Source organism: Macaca fascicularis, chromosome 8 (assembly GCF_037993035.2).
Source record: "Macaca fascicularis isolate 582-1 chromosome 8, T2T-MFA8v1.1".
Classification (NCBI taxonomy): domain Eukaryota; kingdom Metazoa; phylum Chordata; class Mammalia; order Primates; family Cercopithecidae; genus Macaca; species Macaca fascicularis.
In genome coordinates, this window is record NC_088382.1 from 29746976 (window position 1) to 29767259 (window position 20284).

The 20284-nt window shown below is 48.9% G+C and overlaps 1 protein-coding gene across 3 annotated transcripts in view; it reads left to right on the plus strand.

Moving 5' to 3' along the window:
• Nucleotides 1-20284, plus strand: part of DPYSL2 (dihydropyrimidinase like 2) — a 138455-nt gene that overhangs the window by 47605 nt on the left and 70566 nt on the right. Inside the window, exons 1-3 of one of the 3 annotated variants that reach the window (XM_045398998.2) lie at nucleotides 9645-10006; nucleotides 13656-13744; nucleotides 15477-15661. In XM_045398998.2, coding sequence (XP_045254933.2) covers nucleotides 9968-10006; nucleotides 13656-13744; nucleotides 15477-15661 — 313 coding nt within the window. In that variant the 5' untranslated portion in view covers nucleotides 9645-9967. Of the gene's footprint in view, nucleotides 1-9644; nucleotides 10007-11185; nucleotides 11418-13655; nucleotides 13745-15476; nucleotides 15662-20284 lie in introns of those variants that run through there. The other 2 variants (XM_065519000.1, XM_005562887.4) reach the window with 2 other exon arrangements.

A 20284-nucleotide genomic window follows, 5' to 3' on the forward strand; every position in this document is an offset into this window, starting at 1 on the left:
CTACCTCCATTTCTAATTCTCTGAAGAAACAGAGAGAACTCTTGAGCCCCAGGGGACATATGCAGGCACTCATTCCTCCACTGGTTTGGCAGTGCCCACAGGAGTTAAACACTGTCCACAGATGTAGAATTTAGTGTAAAGCCCACAAATGAGACTGATGGTTATTCCCAGCACAACTGCATTTGGCTGCTTATTCTTCCAGTGATTTCCTTATCTGCTTGATAGGAAGATAGGAAGAGTTCTAGCTGGTTTCTCCAGACGATGGATGTGCCCAGAAACCGGAGGGAGACCAGTCGTTGGGTTGATGACATTGTGCGGGTGGAGAGCCCCCAGCCCAAGCCTAGATAGAGGGGCACCGTTTGCGTGGAGCTGGTAAAGCATTGGTAAAGCATCACATGCCATTCATCTGTGACCTCTCTTTCTACAGCATTGTACTACAAGAAGGGGACTGTGTATGGGGAACTTGTAAACACCTCCTGATCCCCTTGGTCTCCTGAGGGCTGGCACATAAGGTCAGTAATAAATTCTCACTCCTTGAAAACAAACAGGGTGGGGGAGTAAGGAGGGCAGAAAGAGGACCAATTTATTTACTGAAAAGGTCAGAATTTTGTTAAATCTTTACAATACCCAAATGGACTACTTTCAAGCATTCACAGACTAAGCTAATAAATCGCCCCAAAGTGGCCTCTAGGGAACCGAAATGGACAAATGGCCAAGAGCTATGGCGTGTTTTTGGATGAGTGAGCAGTTTTCAGTCCATCGATCGTGGCAGGTTCTTTTAAGGGATGAAAACTCCTGAAATGTTATTTACACTTTCAGAGTTCATAGTTACCCCTTTTGCTTGGCCCTTTTCAGAATCGGCACAGATTCTGAATCAAGGAGGGCTCAGTTGAGGGGGATCTGCAATATTTTCTGGCTGTGGTGAGTACAAGCCTGAGTGCCGGATTGAAAAGAGGAACCCGGCTGCAGTTATCATGATTGGACCTCCAGGCACAGCTGAGCTTTGTGAATGTGAGGCTTGATGCTTCCCAAGGACAGATCCCAGTAGAAAAGGAATCTGCACACTCTGCCGTGGATCATTAGAACCTAGGCCATGAGACCTTATCCAGTGAGGTGAATCCTCACCATCTGGTCTTTTAAAAACCTGGGGTGAACGCTAGGTGTGAGGGCTCACAACTGTAATCCCACTGCTTTGGGAGGCCGAGACGGGAGGATCGCTTGAGCCCAAGAGTTCCAGACCAGCTTGGGCAACATAGCAAGACCCTGTCTATACAAAAGATAAAAAGACTTAGCCAGGCATGGTGATGCATACCTGTAGTCCCAGTTACAAGAGGGGGCTGAGGCAGATCACTGGAGCCCAGGAATTTGAGGCTGCAGTGAGCTATGCTCATGCCACTGCACTCCAACCTGGGTGATAGGGCAAGAACTTGTCTCAAAACAAAACAAAACAAAACAAAAAAACAAAAACAAAAAACACCCAAAGCCTGGGATGAATCAGGATTAGAGAATGGCAGGTACATATCTGGGACGCAACAGGTGGAAGATGAAGCCTCGGTCACCTGGGCTGAAGAACAGATGTCCTTAGAAAGGTTCTCCTGTTCATTTGTCATTTAACTCTTGTTTGTTGAGTGTTGTGTGGTCACTGCGAGGTGGAGTGGAGGACTAGGTGGCTTAGGGGCTTTGCAATTGAGAAGTAGAGACAGACTGGAAATACCCAAGTAAACAAATGCACAAACATACTTCCAAATTATACTTGTTGCTATTAAAGAGATAGTGTTGAGACAGGGAAGAGTAGGAATACATGGGCTGGCATCAGGAGGGAGGTCACGGAGGGCCTCCCTGAAGCAGGGATGGATGGGCAAGAAGGAGAGATGGGAGAAGAGAGAACAGCAGCAACAAAGGGCCCCTGCAGGCAAAGGAAGGAGATCAGTGTGCTATGGCGTGAGAGAGCTTGGGGACGAAGCACAGGATAGGGCTGGGAAAGCACAGAAGGGTAAGATCAGCCGGGCGCGGTGGCTCACGCCTGTAATCCCAGCACTTTGGGAGGATCATTTGAGGCCAGGAGTTTGAGACCACCATGGGTAACATAGTGAGACTCTTGTCTCTACTAAAAATAAAAGTAAAAAATTTAAAAAAGAAGGGCAAGATCACACGCAGCAGACTTGATAAACAGTTTGCATTTTATTTATGCGAGCAGCCTGGCTTGGTGTCTGAAATTCTACTAACCAGGGTCTTCTCTTTTTAGCAGAGTAGCACATTGAGCGTTTATCATTCATTAAACCTTTATGTTCATCTGTCATGTTTCCTATGAGGGAAGGGCCAGGGCCACTAAGTGAAACTGAGTTACATTGGGTGGTGAGGAAAGAAAGAGATGGATAATTGATTTCAGGAGAAGGGGAAACATCTAAGGAATGTGGACTGGGGACAGTGGAAGGAGTAAAGAAAGACAGCGGATCACCTGTGCCCACTTCTTGCACAAGGGGGGGTCCCAGTTTGTACTAAACAAGCACTTTACCATTAAAAGAACTAGCCTCGGCCAGGCGCGGTGGTTCATGCCTGTAATCCCAACACTTTGGGAGGCCGAGGCGGGCAGATCACGAGGTCAGGATCTGTGACCTGGCCTGATCTTGAGACCAGCCTGGCCAACATAGTGAAACCCCATCTCTACCAAAAATACAAAAATTAGCCGGGCGTGGTAGTGGGCACCTGTAATCCCAGCTACTTGAGAGGCTGAGGCATGAGAATCACTTGAACCCAGGAGGCAGAGGTTGCAGTGAGCTGAGATCACGCCACTGCACTCCAGCCTGGGCAACAGAGTGAGATTCAGTCTCAGAAAAGGAAAAAAAAAAAAAAAAAGAATTAGCCCCTTGGGCTTTGGGGTCACACAGACCCAAATTAGAATCTGGGCCTGGAATAAGAGGTTTCCTTGTGCTTTTCTCTCCTCGTCTGTAAAATGAGGATCTGAAGATTTACCCAGTAGGATTTTGGAGAAGATTAAAGCAGATGTATTTAAAGCACTCAATGCCATGCCTAGAGCATGGCAGGTGCTTAATAAATGTTAATTTCCTCCTCACTGACAGCATAACAATATTTTAGAAGATTGTACTGTTTCCAGAAGGCAGACAAGGGGAACGAGAGTGATAATATTTACCACTCTTTCATAATGTTCCCACTGGACAAACAGCAGACCAGTGATGCCCTGTGGTGAGTGGAGCCCTCACTGGGTAGGGAGTGAGCCCTTCCTCCTAGTCCATGTTTTCCTCCTTTTATAAATAGAGGGTGGAGTGGGCTGGATCTGTCGCTAAGTGTCCAGAAGTAGACCAGTTTAAAAACCTTCCTGGACCTTACCTCCGGATATTCTGTTCAGGTTGTCTGTTCTGTTCAGGGTGATTCTGACGGAGGGGGGTACTTGGGCACTCCAACAGAAACAAGTGATCTCCAAGGCCCTGCCCTGGCTTGGAGACCAGCACGCAGGTGACCACACGCACACTCCTCGTTCGCCACCAGAGGGCGGGCCTGAGGCACGATGGCTGAGCGAGGTGCCCTTTGTCCCCGTCAGGGATAGAAAGACCCCAGGGAAAATCTGTAGTCACCCAGAGAATGAGGTGCAGGGTGGGCATTGCAGGAGTTCTTCAGGATGTGTGTGCACTAACTAGGGATAAGAGGAGAAAGCTCGAGTCGACTAGATTCTGTGAAGTCATGCTCCCTCTGTGCCCTCTTGTCCAGCAGGATTTGGACAGATGAGCCTCTTGTCTTCCTGTAGGGAGGATGTGTCCTCAGGATCCTAGCAGAGCCCCCATGCTGGCCGGCAGTCTGTCCAGTTCTAGCCAAAGCAGCATCTGTTTCAGAGGGCCAGTCACTGCTGACCCTCATTTGTCACCACCGTCACCCCTGCTAAAAGGAGGCAGCCACAGGGGAAGGCAGTGGGCAGGTTCTGATCTGATCCGCAGTCTCTGCCCCTTCAGGGCTACACACACAAAGAAAACGATCGTCATTGCCTGATTCCATCTGCAGTGAAGAAGGCATCACTTCCAGCTCAAGTGTCCTAGTCAATGCCCTTTGTTTTTGGCAAAGAAGGATTCCAGCAGCTTCTCCTTACTGTCGCATTCATTTCAACCTTCTCTGCAGGCTGCATTAGAGGCCACAGCCCTTGGCATCCAATTGCAGCACTCTGGGCATGGGGATTTTCTTTGCCACCTCTGGGCTCTGTTTTGTCAGCAGTTTCTGCTTTGGAGTTCCCCTACACTGTAACATTCTGAACACTGCACTAACGCAGAAACTCAGGGCGCCACAGAAGCAGAAATGGCTACTCTAGCTCCCTAAAGGGGAACATGAAACCAAGAGCAGTGGTGAGCTAGTCAGGGAGGGAACACGTTCCGGGCAGATGCTGAGGAACTGAGAGCAGCACAGTCGCCTGGGGCACTGGAGTTATGTCTGCATCTCCCCAGCCCCACTTCCCTGGAGCTTGGATGATGTGAACATGTGCAAAGGGCTGGCTGGGTGCCTCCACTCATACTTCCCTCCCTGCATTCAGTCCTGCCTGAGCCCCTAGCCTTGTCAGGCCCTCTGTAAGGATAAGGAATGAGTAAGACTTTTTTGTTTGTTTTTGAGAAGGAGTCTCGCTTTTTTGCCCATACTGGAGTACAGTGGCATAATCTCAGCTCACTGCAACCTCTGTTTCCAGGGTTCAAGTGATTCTCCAGCCTCAGTCTCCTGAGTAGCTGGGATTACAGGTGTCCCCTACCACTCCCGGCTAGTTTTTGTATTTTTAGTAGAGACGGGGTTTCACCATGTTGGCCAGGCTGGTCTCGAACTCCTGATCTCAGGTGATCCGCCCACCTCAGCCTCCCAAGTGTTGGGATTACAGGCATGAGCTACCGCGCCTGGCCAGGAGTGAGTAAGATTTTGAACGTTTTTCTTCCCCGTGAGCTCAAACCTTGAATGGAAGAAAAATCACACTCACCTAGTTATGGTGTCAGCGAGGATCATATCGTGTAGATGGTTTACTGCGATGAATGGGATCACACAGGGATGTATATACAAAGAATAATGGAGGATGGAGTAAAGGACAGTTTCAGAAATGGAGAAAAAATTACTAGAGACACCTTGTATGACTCCGACATTCATTTAGCATTGGGTGCTGTCTCCCTGTGTTCTACCAGGCTTGGCCATACACAGCAGTTTTGTTAATAAGCTGTTAATAATAACATTAGGTCCTCCTGGAGTTTCAGGGGCTTGGAGAAGGGGAGGCTGCCAAGAAGGAAGGCCTGACAAAGTGATATTCCTGACTGGGTGCGGTGGCTCATGCCTGTAATCCCAGCACTTTGGGAGACTGAGGTGGGCGGATCACCTGAGGTCAGGAGTTTGAGACCAGCCCGGCCAACATGGTGAAACCCCGGCTCTGTTAAAATTACAAATATTAGCGGGGTGTGGTGGTGGACACCTGTGATCCCAGATACTTGGGAGGCTGAGGCAGGAGAATCACTTGAACCTGGGAGGCAGAGGTTGCAATAAGCCGAGATCATGCAACTGCACTCCAGCCAGGGTGACAGAGTGAGACTCCACCTCAAAAAAAAAAAAAAAGTGATAGTCCTAAGGGAAAGGCTTGCTTGCATTGGGGATTTTTTTTTTTTTTTTTGACATTAAAACTCACGTTGGTGTAAGAACCTTTTGTCTTCGTCATAGCAATGACAGCACTTATTTATGCACCAAATGTGAAGGGCACCTGCCAGAGACCAGGCAGTGTGCTGGTGGCTGGAAGAAGAGGGAGCTCTTTGCTTCTAGGAGTCATGGCCTGATGGAAGAATTGGGCAAGTCATTACAGAGTGATGGTGTTATAGTAGGGCTGAACACAGGAAGCAGTGCTCACGGCTGCAGGGGCAGGATGGGGAAAACTTCATAGACAAGGTGACATTTCAGTTGTTTTAGAGGGAGGGAAGGGAAAAGAACGGCTTAGGGCAAGATGTAGATTAGGGACGGCACACTGTTTTCAGGGGCAGTGAGAAGTTTGCTCTGACATTGTGTGCGTGCACCCACTGAGCATGGGGACAGAGTAAGTGCCCAGGGAGAGGACTTGAAGCTGCGGAGAAGACAGGGGTCAGACTCTGAAACAGCACCTGGTTAAAACACATTCTTCCCACTCACGGATCTGCTCAGGCAGGTCCTCCCTTCCTGCAGACCATGCAGAATGCTCGGGATGTTACCATTTCACTAAACCGTTGTCTCATTTAGGTACCACATCTGGCTCTTTCCTGCTGCCAGAAGAAAAGTATGGGAAAGCGGAGGTTTGGGAAGGGGCTGTGATTGCGCAACGGGCAATTTTACATTGCTTTCTCATGTTTGGCATGCATTCAATGTTTAAAAATTCAGAAAAGTCACGCTTGAGAAAAGGTACGAATATTAGATTCACAAATAATGATTCGTAATTTTACAGGAAATTTTCATTGAGTGTTTTTCTAGAGAACGTATAAGAAACTATTTATTTATTTATTTAGACAAGGTCTCACTCTGTCACCCAAGCTGGAGTGCAGTGGCACGATCATGGCTTATTGCAGCCTCGGCCTCCCAGGCTCAACTGATCCTTCTGCCTCAGCCCAACCTTCCCCTGCCCCCAGTAGCTGGGACCACAGGTGCCCATCACTACGCCTGGCTAATTTAGTTATCGTTTTTTTTTTTTTTTGAGATGGAGTTTCGCTCTTGTTGCCCAGGCTGAAGTGCAATGGCGCGATCTTGGCTCACTGCAACCTCTGCTTCCTGGATTCAAGTGATTCTCCTGCCTCAGCCTCCCGAATGGCTGGGATTACAGGCCCCTGCCACCATGCCCGACTGATTTTTGTATTTTTAGTAGAGACGGGGTTTCTCCATGTTGGCCAGGCTGGTCTCTAATATTTGTATTTTTTGTAGAGACGGGGTTTCTCCATGTTGCTGAGGCTGGTCTCCAACTCCTGAGCTCAACTGATCTGCCTGCCTTGGCGTCCCAAAGTGTGGGATTACAGGTGTGAGCTACTGTGCCCAGCCTCTCATTTAATTCTTACAAGGATCTCTGAAGTAAAAGTGTGAGGCCTGTTTATCTGTGGTTTTTTTTTTTTTTTCTCCACCTTCATCAGTGCAAAGCAGGTGGAAAATTCTCCCTGGCCCTTTTTTACTTTTCCTCATTGCATTGAACAGTAAATATGGTTAAGAAATGCAGGTTGCAGACAGTTCTCTTCCTTGGTCATTTTAAACCATTTGTTTGGTATCTTTTATGTGCCAAATACTCTCTTAGGCTCTAGTCAGAACAGACAAATCAGTTTATACCTTACATTTTTAGATATTTACGAGTGGAAACGTCAATTATCATGGACTAAACCTCATAGCAATGGCTATAGAACTGAAGCCAATGAGACAGACACAGAAGCTCTTGGAAGCTTTTATCACAAAACAAACGATTCAATGGCAAACTGGTAAATAACAAGATATATTTAAATCCATTAAGCTTAAACAACGCGGATGGCGGTAGGGAATACAAGAATACAAACAATATAATTAGAGGTTACTTTGTTTTAAATTAATTTGAGTCTCGTTATTTACTCCCTTGCCAAGTAGTATTTTTTGTGAGCTAATAGGACACTCCTCTCCACTGCCGTCAGCAGCAAAGCAGGGACTGACTGTTGGTTTTTGACAAGTAGAAAGGCATATTTTAAGCTTTCTCAGACACTTGACTTTAACCATTACCAATTGACGGCAATACTTGCCGACATCATCTCACCTTGCTTGCGGTATATCAGATTGCTGGAGGGGGAAGTGCTTCACTTTCTCCTTCAGGTGCACGGCTAAATTGAACTTGAATTAACCAGCGGTGAAACTTTCTGAGTGCCCTACAGCTCCTTTCTGGGACTTCAGATTTTTAGAGATATAGGACTGAAAAGGAGAATTTTAAACCTTCTCTGAGTCGGGAAGGACGGACATTCCCCTAAGGTGGCTAAGGTGGTGAAGGGCATAAAGATTGGAAGTCAGGCCCACAGCAGCCCGAATTATTCCGGATTTTTCTAGCTAAGCTTTGCTGAGCAGGTGTGAGCCAATTACATATTCTTTCTCCCCCCACCTCCCCCGCCCATGGCTTGGATTACGTAGGGATTCCATGTATCCTTTGACCTCAAGCAGAGAAGCCTGAGAGCTACAAAGGCTGGTCCAGATGTTGTAGTTATTCTACCTGCCAGGGCAACCTCCCACGGGGGTTGGCCCTGGTAGATTCCTGAGGATCAATTGGATCAGCGTTTTTCCTTCCCAGGGACCCCGAAGTTAGAGCATCCCAGCATGGCTTGGACAGGCAAAGCTAAGGGGTCCCAGGCCTGCTCAACTGCTACGAAGGGGCCACGAAGGGGCCTTGAGTGCCTTTTAAAGTGACTAGGCTCTGCCTGGGCAGTCAGGACACTCTTGGTTTTAACTCCGATTCAGTAGGTTTTCCCCAAGACTCAGTTTCCCTTTCCTGTGGGATATAAAATCTTCCTTTCTTGCTCCTCCACAGCTCATCTCCTACTGTCTGCCTCACGGTGCGGTGTGGGGTCCATCCATTCGCCCGGTAAACCCTCAGGCCCCCGGGGCGATGGGATGCCAGCAGCTGCCCCCGACAGCGCTGCAGGCACCAGCAAAATGCCCTGCGCCCCCACGCACCCCGCCGGGGGCCGAGGTGGGCGTGACTGTAAAGCCGGCGCACAGGGCCCACATCCGGCCACCTCGGCCTCGGCGGGCTGCGGCTGCTCCCCACTCCTCCGCCCCACTAAGTTCCTCGCGGCCGGAAGGCACAAAAGGATGTTTCAGGGCGGAGTTTCCCATATCCCGCAGCCTTCCCCGGATGCCTCCTTCCCGGCTCGGAGTTGGAAGGGTTTCCTCAGGGCTCTCATATCCTGCAGCCCGGCGCCTCCATGCGGGCCAGATCCCGTCTCTGCAGCCTCCCCTCGGCCCGCGCCCATTCCCCGCCCCCAGGAGCCGGGCCCGGACGCTCCCGGGTGCAGCCGCCCTCTCCAGGGCCGGGCGTGGCCGGGCCCTCCCCGCCTGGTTCCCGCCCGCCGCCGTTCGAGTCCTCAGCCCAGCCAGGGCGGGGGCCAGGGGAGCTCAGCGCCAGCAACGGCGGGGGAGGAGGGCCCGGGCGCCCTCCCGGGCCGCGCGGCGCCGGCCGGCGGTGCAGTCGCGCGCTTGCCGCCAGCGAAGCCATTGGCTCGGCGCAGTCACCCCACGCGGGGCTGCCGCGGCGGCCGCCGCGGATTGGCGCGCGGGCGGGCAGGCACCGGGGCGCGCGCGGGCGAGTGCGTGCCGCCCCGAAGCCCCGCCGTCTCGGGGTCCCGCCCCTCCCCCTGGCCGCGACGACCATCCCTCCATTGTCCCCGCGTGGCCCAGGAGCGTCTGGGGCCGACGCCAAACCCGGTCCCCACCGCCCCGGCCCGAAGAAAGCGCGCGAAAGGCGCGCTCCCCGCGCGGGCGCCCGCGCCGCCTGCCGCCCCCGGCCGCTCACTGCCGCATTTCGCGCTCTCGCGCCGCGCCCCGCCCCACCGGCCCAAATTTACATATTCCAGGATCGCGGCCAATCGCTGCTCGTCTCTCTCGAAGCGGATGGCTTTTGCCTGAGAGGAAAGGGAGTGGCTGGCGGCGCATGCGCCACGGTGGCCGACTTGAACCGAGGCTTTTATTGCTGTAGTTTATTTCCACCCCCTTCCCTCCTGTTTCTCTCTCTCCCTCTCTCTCTCTCTCTCTTTTTTTTTTCCGCCCTAGCTGGGGCTGTGTTGGAGGAGAGGAAGAAAGAGAGACAGAGGATTGCATTCATCCCTTACGTTCTTGAAATTTCCTAATAGCAAGACCAGCTAAGCGGTTGCACCTTTTTCAATCTTGCAAAGGAAAAAAAAAACAACAACAAAAATAAACCCGAGTCCCCTTCCCGGCAGTTTTTGCCTTAAAGCTGCCCTCTTGAAATTAATTTTTTCCCAGGAGAGAGATGTCTTATCAGGGGAAGAAAAATATTCCACGCATCACGGTGAGTTTGGTACTTGGGAAATCTGCGGTCGGCCAGTCACCTTTTGTAGCACAGAAGGTCTAAGGAATTTTTAAAAAGGAGGGGAAAGGAGAGGGACCGAACTTTTCTTTTTCTTTCTGTTGCTAACGGAGTCGATGGTGATGGTGGTGGTGGTTGTGGGAGATGCAGTGATCCAGGATTAGAAGTCGCATCGTTTGCAAGCCATTAAACAGGAGCGCGAGTGCACGAAGGTAGCCTTAGGTAGCGCGCCAGACCCGGTCTATCTTTTATTGTCAGTGAGAGATGCTGCAGCGCCGGCCTGCGGGGTGCAAGCAAATGGATGCCAGATTGAATATGCATGCCTGGAGCTCGGATATTGTTCTCTGGGCTGCGTGCTGCGAGGCTGGACTCCTCCAGCAGCGGTGGGGAGATAGGGACTTGGATCCTCCCCGGGTCTTCCGCCCCCTCCCAAAAAGGGCTTTCTGGAGCCTTCTCCAGGTCCTTGGAAAAAGGAGCGGGTTTGAGCCCGAAGGCGTAATGACAGCAGAGGGATGCTGAAAAGGGCAGGGTGTACCGGAATGGTGTGGAAACGGGAAGGAAAAACAGGGACGAAGTGATGAGCAGAGGAGGAAGGCGGGGGGCCAGGCGGGGGCTTCTTGTTGGCCGGGAACCGGTTTTGAGTGCCGTCCCCGGTTTTCTCGCTCTGTAGTTCGGGGCCGGGGCCCTGGCGGGGATTCGGGCTCGTTTTCGCGTCCCTTTTCCGCCCCTTCTGCCGCCCAGGAGGCGTCCGTGTTGGCGCATACAAAGCGGGCTGCAGGGTGGGCGCGGGGACCGCGGCGAGCGGCCGGGCGCTAATGGCGCTGCGCGACGCGGGAGCAGATGGCCCGGCCCCGGCCAGACAATGATCGCGGCGGCCGGAGGGCTCGGCGCGGTGCTGGGGCCTGGACTTCTTGGTTTGCAAACCACGGGGAAAATGTCTGTGCGGTTAGCGATGCCTCAGAGATCAGCACCGGTCTTGCTCCCACCTCTCCCCTGCTCCCGCCCTCTCCCCATCTTTTCCTGGAAAAATTCGTTCGTCCTATTCTTTCCATCCCCAGTGAAATCCCAGGGACGGGGGAACGCCAGGGAAATTCATTGTTATATAAGGATGTGCAATCGCAACCGGCCAGCTGATTCCCGGGTAGAACCCAGGACTGAGGCAGAGATCGAAAGAGTCTTTTAAAACAGTCAGGATGTGTTTTTAGGGCTGGATATAGGGACGCGCTTTGGCTCTGGTTTTCTCTTTAGCCATGGGCACCCCGGCTTCCTCTTCGAGCACAAGGGCACACCCATCCGCAGGAGAGAGAAGGAGAGCAAATGCATAGGGGAGGGGGCGTGTGCTCGGAGGATTTTCTAGGATGAGCTGAAGAAGGGCGCTAGCTGCTTCTTGAAGGTAAAAGACCCAAGATCCCAAAGGGCCGGGCACGGGGCACCCACCCTTGTGTGTTCACTGCGCTGAAGGAAGGAGTGGTGACTCTGGGGAGGGAGGATGGAGAGCAGATTTGCAGCAAGCCTCAAATAATTTGCTGTCTTCGTGAATGAACAGGCAGCTTCATTTTGACAGTGTGGGGAGAAAAAAAAAAAAGCAAACAATCAACAAGACTTTTTTTTTTTTAAAGAGCGCCCCCCCCATCCTTTAAAAAATCTGGTTGCATTATCATAGGACCTATAGCATGGTATTCCTCCCTCCCTCACCACTGGCAGCCTCTTATGTAAGAGCCTTCTGGAAGGCACTAGAGTGAACGGGGGTGTGGTGTTTCACTTTTTTTCTTGGCATCATGTTGGCTCGGGGTATTCGCAGTGATGACTGGGGCAGGTACCACAGTGACTGTGGAGGCAGGAGGTGAAGGGTGAGGCCTCTCCTTGCCTTCCAGGTGATATTTATTCCATGGAAGCTTAGAGGTCTGGGAGGGAGGTGGAGATCATTGTAAACAGAGGACAAGTGCACTGGTTTGGGTGACCTGGGCAAGTGGCCTAACCTCTCTGAGCCTCAGTTTCCTTATGTGTCATGGGAATAGACACATCCACCTCACAGACTTCTTTCGAGGCTCTGATGGCATGATGTGTACGGCAGGGCTTTGTAAAGGTCTTTACACTTACCTTATACAGGTGCAGGAATTATTGTTGGCTGTTCTCCCTTGGCTTTCCAAAGTCTACGTCAGGATCAAGGACCCTGCAGTGTACAAAATTAAAATGATCTTACTGGTTTTCAGTATGTTAGAGAGACAATAAATACTTTATGAACTAAAGTGTGTGTGTTTGTGTAAAATTATCTTTTCCCCTTGCTCTCTAGTAGCTTATCTCTTTTTTAAAGATTTTCTATGATTTCCTTTTCTTGGTAACTGCTAAAGAGAGATAGCACTTGCCGAGAATATTGTTTCGTAACTGAATTTTGAGTTAACTATTGCCAAAAGAATTAAATTCTTTAATTAAATTAAAAGGGCAATGTATGGTTCAGCTTGCAAGGTTTAAGCCCATTCTGGATAATACAGGTGCATATTTACTGAACACGCAGTGCTAGCATTCCCTTCCATTTGCTAGCATTTGCAATAACGATGAGTCATAATGTAGCATTTCTGTCACATTCTCAGCCTTTATCTGCTGCTTGTCCTTTATTTTTTTTTGCATAAATATCACCGGCTAAAATATAAGTACATCAGCAATCTGTAGTGCATTGCATCTTAGAATTTGCTATCTCATGTACTTACTCATGGGAGTTTACCTTTTTCTTAACAGCCTAGTTAAATGGCATAAATGGCGTATTTTTTGTAGTCTTTTCCCTCCCTTTTTGCTATACTTCCTGTGATTTACCTCAAAGATAAATGCAAATATAAAGGACATACTGAATGGAAACCTTGCTGTGGTTGAATCCAGTGTGTTTGTGTGGTATATCCTGTGACAGCAGACTTTTTGGTCAATTGTGCTGGACGCAGTCTTTCCAAGACATGGCCTTCCTATATGTGGGTGTTTTTTGTTTGTTTGTTTGTTTTTAAATTGAGGTTTAGCCAAAACCCATTTTAAAAAGTACTATTTTTTTTTTTTTTTTGAGCTGGAGTCTTGCTGTGTAACCCAGGCTGGAGTGCAGTGATGTGATCTCGGTTCACTACAACCTCTGCCTGCTGCTTGCTGCTTCAAGCAATTCTCCTGCCTCAGCCTCCCAAGTAGCTGGATTACAGGTGCCCACCACCACGTCCAGCCCAGTTTTTGTATTTTTAGTAGAGATGGGGTTTCACCATGTTGGCCAGACTGGTGTCAAACTCCTGACCTCAGGTGATCCGCCCACCTCGGCCTTCCCAAGTGCTGGGATTACAGGTGTGAGCTACTGCGCCCGGCCCTATCTTCTTTATATGAAATAATTTTCACTGCTTTTTTTTTTTTTCTTTGGAGTTCAATGTCTAATTGAAATAGATGGTTCGTTTATCTAGGATAAGCTTTCCCTGTGTGTTCTGACTCATCAGGTGATGAATACGTTGCCACATATAGGCTTACCTTTGTCACTGAACCTTTCCAAAATGGGCTTATTTTGAACATCACTTTTGAATAGTGACAATGTATCCTTAACTCACATATCTTAGCACCTGTTTCTCACAGGTCAGTTACGTGTTGTGACCTTACTGCCTCTTTGTTTCAGAGCGATCGTCTTCTGATCAAAGGAGGTAAAATTGTTAATGATGACCAGTCGTTCTATGCAGACATATACATGGAAGATGGGTTGATCAAGTAAGTGTAACTCATGATATACAGATGTATTTGAACACTTTCCAGGCTTTCCAAGTATTAGCTACCATTAGCATCCATAGTATCAAACTTCAGGAACATCAGAGAGTGACCAACTTAGTATCTGTTTTAAATGGGTTTTGATTGGTGGTAATTAGTGAATTTGAAAACTCAAATTTAGGGAATTCAAAGCAACAATTAATGTACACCCATTGCATTATGTATTATGTAATTTACTATTTTTAACTGAGGTGATATGATATCTTTTTGTTGCCAGCTCAAATACTTGGTTTGTGATATGTTGAATGTATTAAAGGTTTTCCTAGAATGTAGTTGTTTGGGTTGGATTGCCCAAAGAATGCAAACGTGAAAGACAGTCTCCTCTATTAAGACAGCACGTCTGCTTTCTTCATCAAGAATCCAAGTTGGAGGGGCCAAAGAAAGACACCAAGTTAATTACCAAGTAATACAGACAAATTACTGCCTAAATCCTGAGGGAATTTTAGGTTTTATTCTACGTGGCAACTAGTGCAAATAAGACTGCCCTTGTGTTTATTGTGTTAGTGTTACAAAGGAGAAGCAACAGGGCAGTTCCTGAGTTTGGGTATTTTTGGACGCCAGAGGGTTAAGGAAGCTGAGTTCATCCCAGTATCCTCCTGCCCTTCCTACTGGGGCAGCTCCCTGGGCTCTGGAGAAATAGCACATCTGTTTAAAGACAAACACTGCAGCCAGTGACAGCTTTTAAATAAGCAGCATTCATCAAGGGATAGCTTTAAACCGGTCCAGAGGAGTGGAAAACTGGAGTGGCCTGGGAGCTCACACCCAGATTTACGAACCTAAAATAGATTTTAACATTTCCACGTTTAATGTTTTTTCCATGTGTGTTTGCTGTGACAGTCTCAGCTGCAGGCTCTCAAATGCCATGACTTTCATGTTCCATTTTCCCCCAATTATAAGACGGCACGATCTGGTCTGGTAGAACGACACTGGCCCAGAAGTGTGCAGGCCTGTGTGCTATTTTTACTCATCACTAATTTGTTCTAGAACTTTATCGACTTCTCCTAGATTAATTCTCCTTTTTAAAAAATTGGTAGAACGATGTAAAAATATTTTTTAAAAATTGAAACTGAATCATGTCCCCCAACATAATGAATATTCATTTTTCTGCCTTTTTAAATTATATTTCAGCTGTTAGCTTTTTCATTATCTGAATAACTGAACACACGCTTCCAAAATTTTAAATCATTGCAATCATAGTGTTCACTTGTTTTTTTTTTTTTGCTTTGTTTTGTTCTACCTCACCCTTCCACCCCTATTTTCCCTCTGGTGAAAAGGATATGATAAAAATAAATGTTTGCAAAGTATAGCCAGGTCTGGAGAAACTTGCTATAGGATAATTAGCTCAATTGCAGATGTTGTAAAGAAAGTTTAATGACAGTTTTTAGAAATACCCTGGGGCCTTGTTATCATTTGATCTTGGGGGGTTTCTTGGGAACAAAACGTCTTTGAGTGGGGCCTCTGGTGCCTTATTTAACTTTTGCTTTCTAGTATACTCTGCATTGCCTCTTGCTGGGGGATAGGAGTATATAGTGTTTTTATTATGAATCATGACAATGATCTGAAAAGCTCACAGCACAGAGCGGAGGATAGTTTATAGGTTAGTGAAAGTAACTGTCAGATCCCATTTGAGTCCACGATTCATTTACAACCCTTATCACCAACCCTGTTTATTTAGGCAAATAGGAGAAAATCTGATTGTGCCAGGAGGGGTGAAGACCATCGAGGCCCACTCCCGGATGGTGATCCCCGGAGGAATTGACGTCCACACTCGTTTCCAGATGCCTGACCAGGGAATGACGTCTGCTGATGATTTCTTCCAAGGAACCAAGGCGGCCCTGGCTGGGGGAACCACCATGATTAGTAAGAAGTTTAAAAATCATCATTGCAGTACTTAGGAAGTGTGAGAGTTTGCAAATAAGTCTGTGCTGTTTGATTCTCTTCTTCCAAAACTTGCTGTCCTGAGCCACAGTTCAATCTACCAAATAAGGGGGTGAGGATGTGTTAACCATTTGTCTTATTTATTTATGCTCATTTTCTGTCAAATTGTAAGTTCTCCCATTGAACTGGAGAGTATGGTTCTAAGGAGTTTTGATAAGATGAATGGCTTCTTGCTTTCTCTCCATGTGGACTTTTGTCTTTCTTGACCCCAAAATGTGGTTTTGAAAACACGACATTTGAAGTCATCTTCAGCGCCACCAACTTTAAGCCATTGAGCATAAGTATTTGATTGTGATTTTTAGAAAAATTCCTAAGAGCACTTCTTTGTAGAATGAGGATGGGATGCAAATAATGAAATGTTGAAGCAGGAACTCCTATTCCTCTGATATGAAAATCAAATGGAGGCGATACTCTCTAGGCTGGGTTTAACATAAAAGGAATTGGACAGCCCTGCCTGGAGGGGAACCCCCAGATAATAATTGTCTTTTAGATACGAAAATTACTGGAACCCACAGTTGGGTGCCCCTTACGTATTGCTCCAAGGACTTTGTGCTTTTTTTTGTTTGTTTTTTGATACGGAGTTTTGCTCTTGTTGCCCATGCTGGAGTGCAGTGGCGCGATCTGGGCTCACTGCAACCTCCCCCTCCTGGGTTCAAGTGATTCTCCTGCCTCAGCTACCCGAGTAGCTGGGACTATAGGCATGCACCACTACGCCTGGATAATTTTGTATTTTTAGTAGAGACGGGGTTTCTCCATTTTGGTCAGGCTGGTCTCGAACTCTTGACCTCAGGTGATCTGCCCGCCTTGGACTCCCAAAGTGCTGGGATTACAGGTGTGAGCCACCGTGCCTGGCTGCTTTGTGCTTTTAGTTAAACCAAATCTGAACTGTATTTACAGCACTGTGACACAGCACACATAATATTAAGAGTTTGCTTGTGAACTGCCAGATTCCAGCATGCCCACTGATTGTCCTTTTGACAAATGTCATTTTGTTTTTGAGGAGGTGGGCAAGCTGCACAGTGGCCCATCAGATACATATTTTTTAAAAAAAGGATTGCATCCAAGAGTGAAAGTCAACATGGAGTCCGTCATATATGAAAAGCTAGCAGTTCAGTTCAGAAGAGGGTCTGAGTAGAAAGAACTTAGCTATTTCTGCTATAGAAAAACCTTTCTTACTGGTTATTTTTCCTAGTGGTGGTCTTTTTGCATGTGGTTTTGGGGTCTATCTGGAAGCTTCTTTTCTATCTTGCCTGAGCTAGAGGAATGTTGCCCTGCCATCCCCTCCTAGTCTGAATTCCCCTGCATTTTAAATCACAACTCACCCTCTGGCGTTCTCTCTGTCCTGGTCTTCAGGGTCTGAAGCATCAGGAACAACCCTCTCCTGTTTCAGCTTTCTTGGCACCACTGAGAAAAGCCTCCAAGTGTAAGCCTTGTGACTTGTGTCTTGCTGCATACGTTGCCCTCTAACCTAGTGGGTGCCATTTTCCAGGGATGTCGGGGGGACCTTTCGTTCTCACCTGGGGAGAACAGAGCCTGCACCTTGTCAGTTGCTGGGGAATCACTGGCACCTGTGGGCGTTTCTGCCTCTCCTCCAGGGCGGGCTGTGGAGAAACACTTGAACTTAGAGAAGCTTAGACTGTTTGGGTGTCAGCTGGGAAGGCCTAATCAGGGTGATCATCTGCCTCGGTTTGGAGTTCACAGGGAGACCCTGCAGGCCCCTGGATTGGTCACAAAGAGTCAATAAGCCATTAAAAACAATATTTCTCTGGCAGGACGCTGTGGTTCATGCCTGTAATTCCAGCACTTTGGGAGGCCGAGGCGGGTGGATCACTTGAGGTCAGGAGTTTAAGCCTAGCCTAGCCAATATGGCAAATCTACTACAAATACAAAAATTAGCCAGGCATGGTGGCGTGCTCCTGGAGTCCCAGCTACTCGGGAGGCTGAGGCAGAAGAATCTTTGAACCCGGGAGGCGGAGCTTGCAGTGAGCTGAAAGTGCACCACTGCACTCTATCCTGAGCAATAGAATGAGATTCCATCTCAAAAAAAAAAAAACGAAAAAATTATCGCGCGAATGGTCAGTGTCATCTATCATTGGAGAGGGAAATGCCCCCAGCCAGGAGTTAGGAGTCTGGAGTGCTGGCCCCCTTCCGACACTGACTTGCTGTGTGACCTTGAGTCACTACCCTACTCCATGCTGTAGCTGTGCGTCTGCAGTGAGGGATTTGCACTAGGTGACCCTGGAAGTCCTTTCCAGCCCCCTGCATTCGTCCATTCACTGAAACTCATTCACTGAAACTCAGAGAGATTTTGCCTCTAATCAAGTACACTTTGCTCAGCAGATACAGAAAGGCCCTGTTTTCTCTCATACTTGCTGGAAAGAACCCCTCAGCCCACCATCTCCTGTCCTGCGTTCCTGGATCTGCCTCTTCCCTCCACACGCTCGCCCCGTGCTTTGGCCCCCGCTCTTGTTTTTGACTCTTTCCTGCCTTCCCTTCGCTACCACAGAAGCATCGCCTTCTTGCCACCACCCTGAATTTCTCTTCCCCCTCAGCGGCTGTGGCCTTCTTTCCATTCATCCAGATGGGTTCCTTCTGTTTAGGGACGAGGAACATCCCCCTCTGAGTGCCGCACCTGGCCCAGGGAGCTCGGAAGAGTCAGCAGATGGCCTTATGGGCAGGTGGTCCAGAAGGAGGAGTGACGAGTCTGACCGCCTGCTCTGCTTCCTTGGCCAGAATGCTATGGCATTTGCACGGAGGCTGTGCGATGCAATCCGGCGATAGAATGGGGCATCCAATGAGCGAACCTCAAGGAATGAAAGTCATCAGAGGGGGCAGTGTATGGTTAGCATTGTGACCCCCAAATGCCATTGCTTCTATAGTCTGGGAAAAGTACTAACTACTCTTACAAATAACCACCTATGGTTACTGACCCCTGTAGAATTTCTGCTAGCCTGCCTTTCCCCGGGGGAGGGAATGGTAATAATACAGATGAGGAACTGAGGAATTTTCCTTTTTCTGTTTGCTGGTCATACGTTCCGCATTGCTTTCAGTGAGTGAGTCCTGAGATTTGCTTCACAGAGAAGGAGGCCTTGCAAAGAGAAATAGCTTAATACCACTTCATTGGCACATATGACCTGCTGCTTTCTTTGACTTAATGTATTGAGTCCAGAAAGAAATGCTTAGGGCACTTTGGAAACTTCACAGGCCCACTGCTGCTTGCTAAAATAAACAATTGAAGCGAATTGGTACAAGAGTCTCCCTCTTCCTCCCAAGTGCCCCCGGCCCCACCCCTGGGCACTCCATCCCCTGGCCTTCTCCAGACCATGTCACCATGTCACCTGCCCTCACAGGTAAATCCTCACCTGCCTCCCTGCTGGCTCTGCATTTCCCAGGTCACAGGCCCTGGAGGCTCCTTTCTGTCTGAAATGGCGCTGCATGTAGAGGAAAACACAGCCAAATATTCTCAGTTTAAAAAAGGAGATGGCATGTCAGCAGCAGAAGATAATATTATTGCCATTAAACAGAGCCTGCTATTGAGAATCGCACAATGAGATCTTTATGAGGAGGACTCAGTGTGGAGCAGGGGGAACGTCCTTTGCCCTTTCCACCCAGTGGTGGGTGGGTAGAGACGGCAGACATACCCTGCAGGCGGCATCCAGACCGACTGAGGCCTTGCGGGGGCAGCCGCACTGCTGCTTGGGGAAAACCCTGCGGGCTTCCCAGGGCCTTCATGGTCATTTGAGTTTAGGATCCCAGAGTTTCCAGCAAGCAGCTGGGAACAGTTACCTCTGTTTTATAGAGGGGAAGACTGAGGCCAGAGGGACAGACACGACTTGCCAACACTTACCCTGTGCGTCGGTGCAGTTGGCCAGGTGTGGAACATACACCTGTAGCTCTGGCCTCGATGCTTGCCATGGGCCACCTTTGCTCTCAGCCTCAGTGGCCTCATCTGCAAAATGGGACAAGTTTTGACAGAGGTGGACTGTGGTGGCACCACAACAGCATCTGCCCAGTAGTGAGCACTCCCACGTGGTAGCTATTGTCATTTCATCCTTGGTGGATACTGGCACCGTCCCATCTCTTGTACACTGAGCTCTACTCTCCCCCGCGCAGCCCGAGAAACAGGCCCCAGCTGCTGGAGGGCTTGGCCTGAGCATTCACTGAGAGCGGGCGCTGTCCGGGCATGGCTGGTGGACTGTGTGCTTTGTGTGTTGCTTCTATGGGCTGCATCTTGAAACATTACACGTCCTGGGTCTCACCTTACCTGGTTAAAGTAGCAAATCTGCTGGTGGGGCCTGTGACCCTGTATTTGAATCTGGTGCTTGGGGAGCTGTTTGAAAGCATGACTTTTAGGGGTCCATGCTGGATCTGCACACTTTGGATCTCCAGGGCTTGGGAACCACTGTTCTAAATGTCATTTCTGCTCATCTGAACTCCAGGCTTTTCCTAGAGGATGTGCACCCTCAGGCACAACACACCCAGCAGGCTCCCTGGTCCCCGGGCAGCACCGCACAGCGGAGATGGGGATTGGACTCTAGCAGGGAG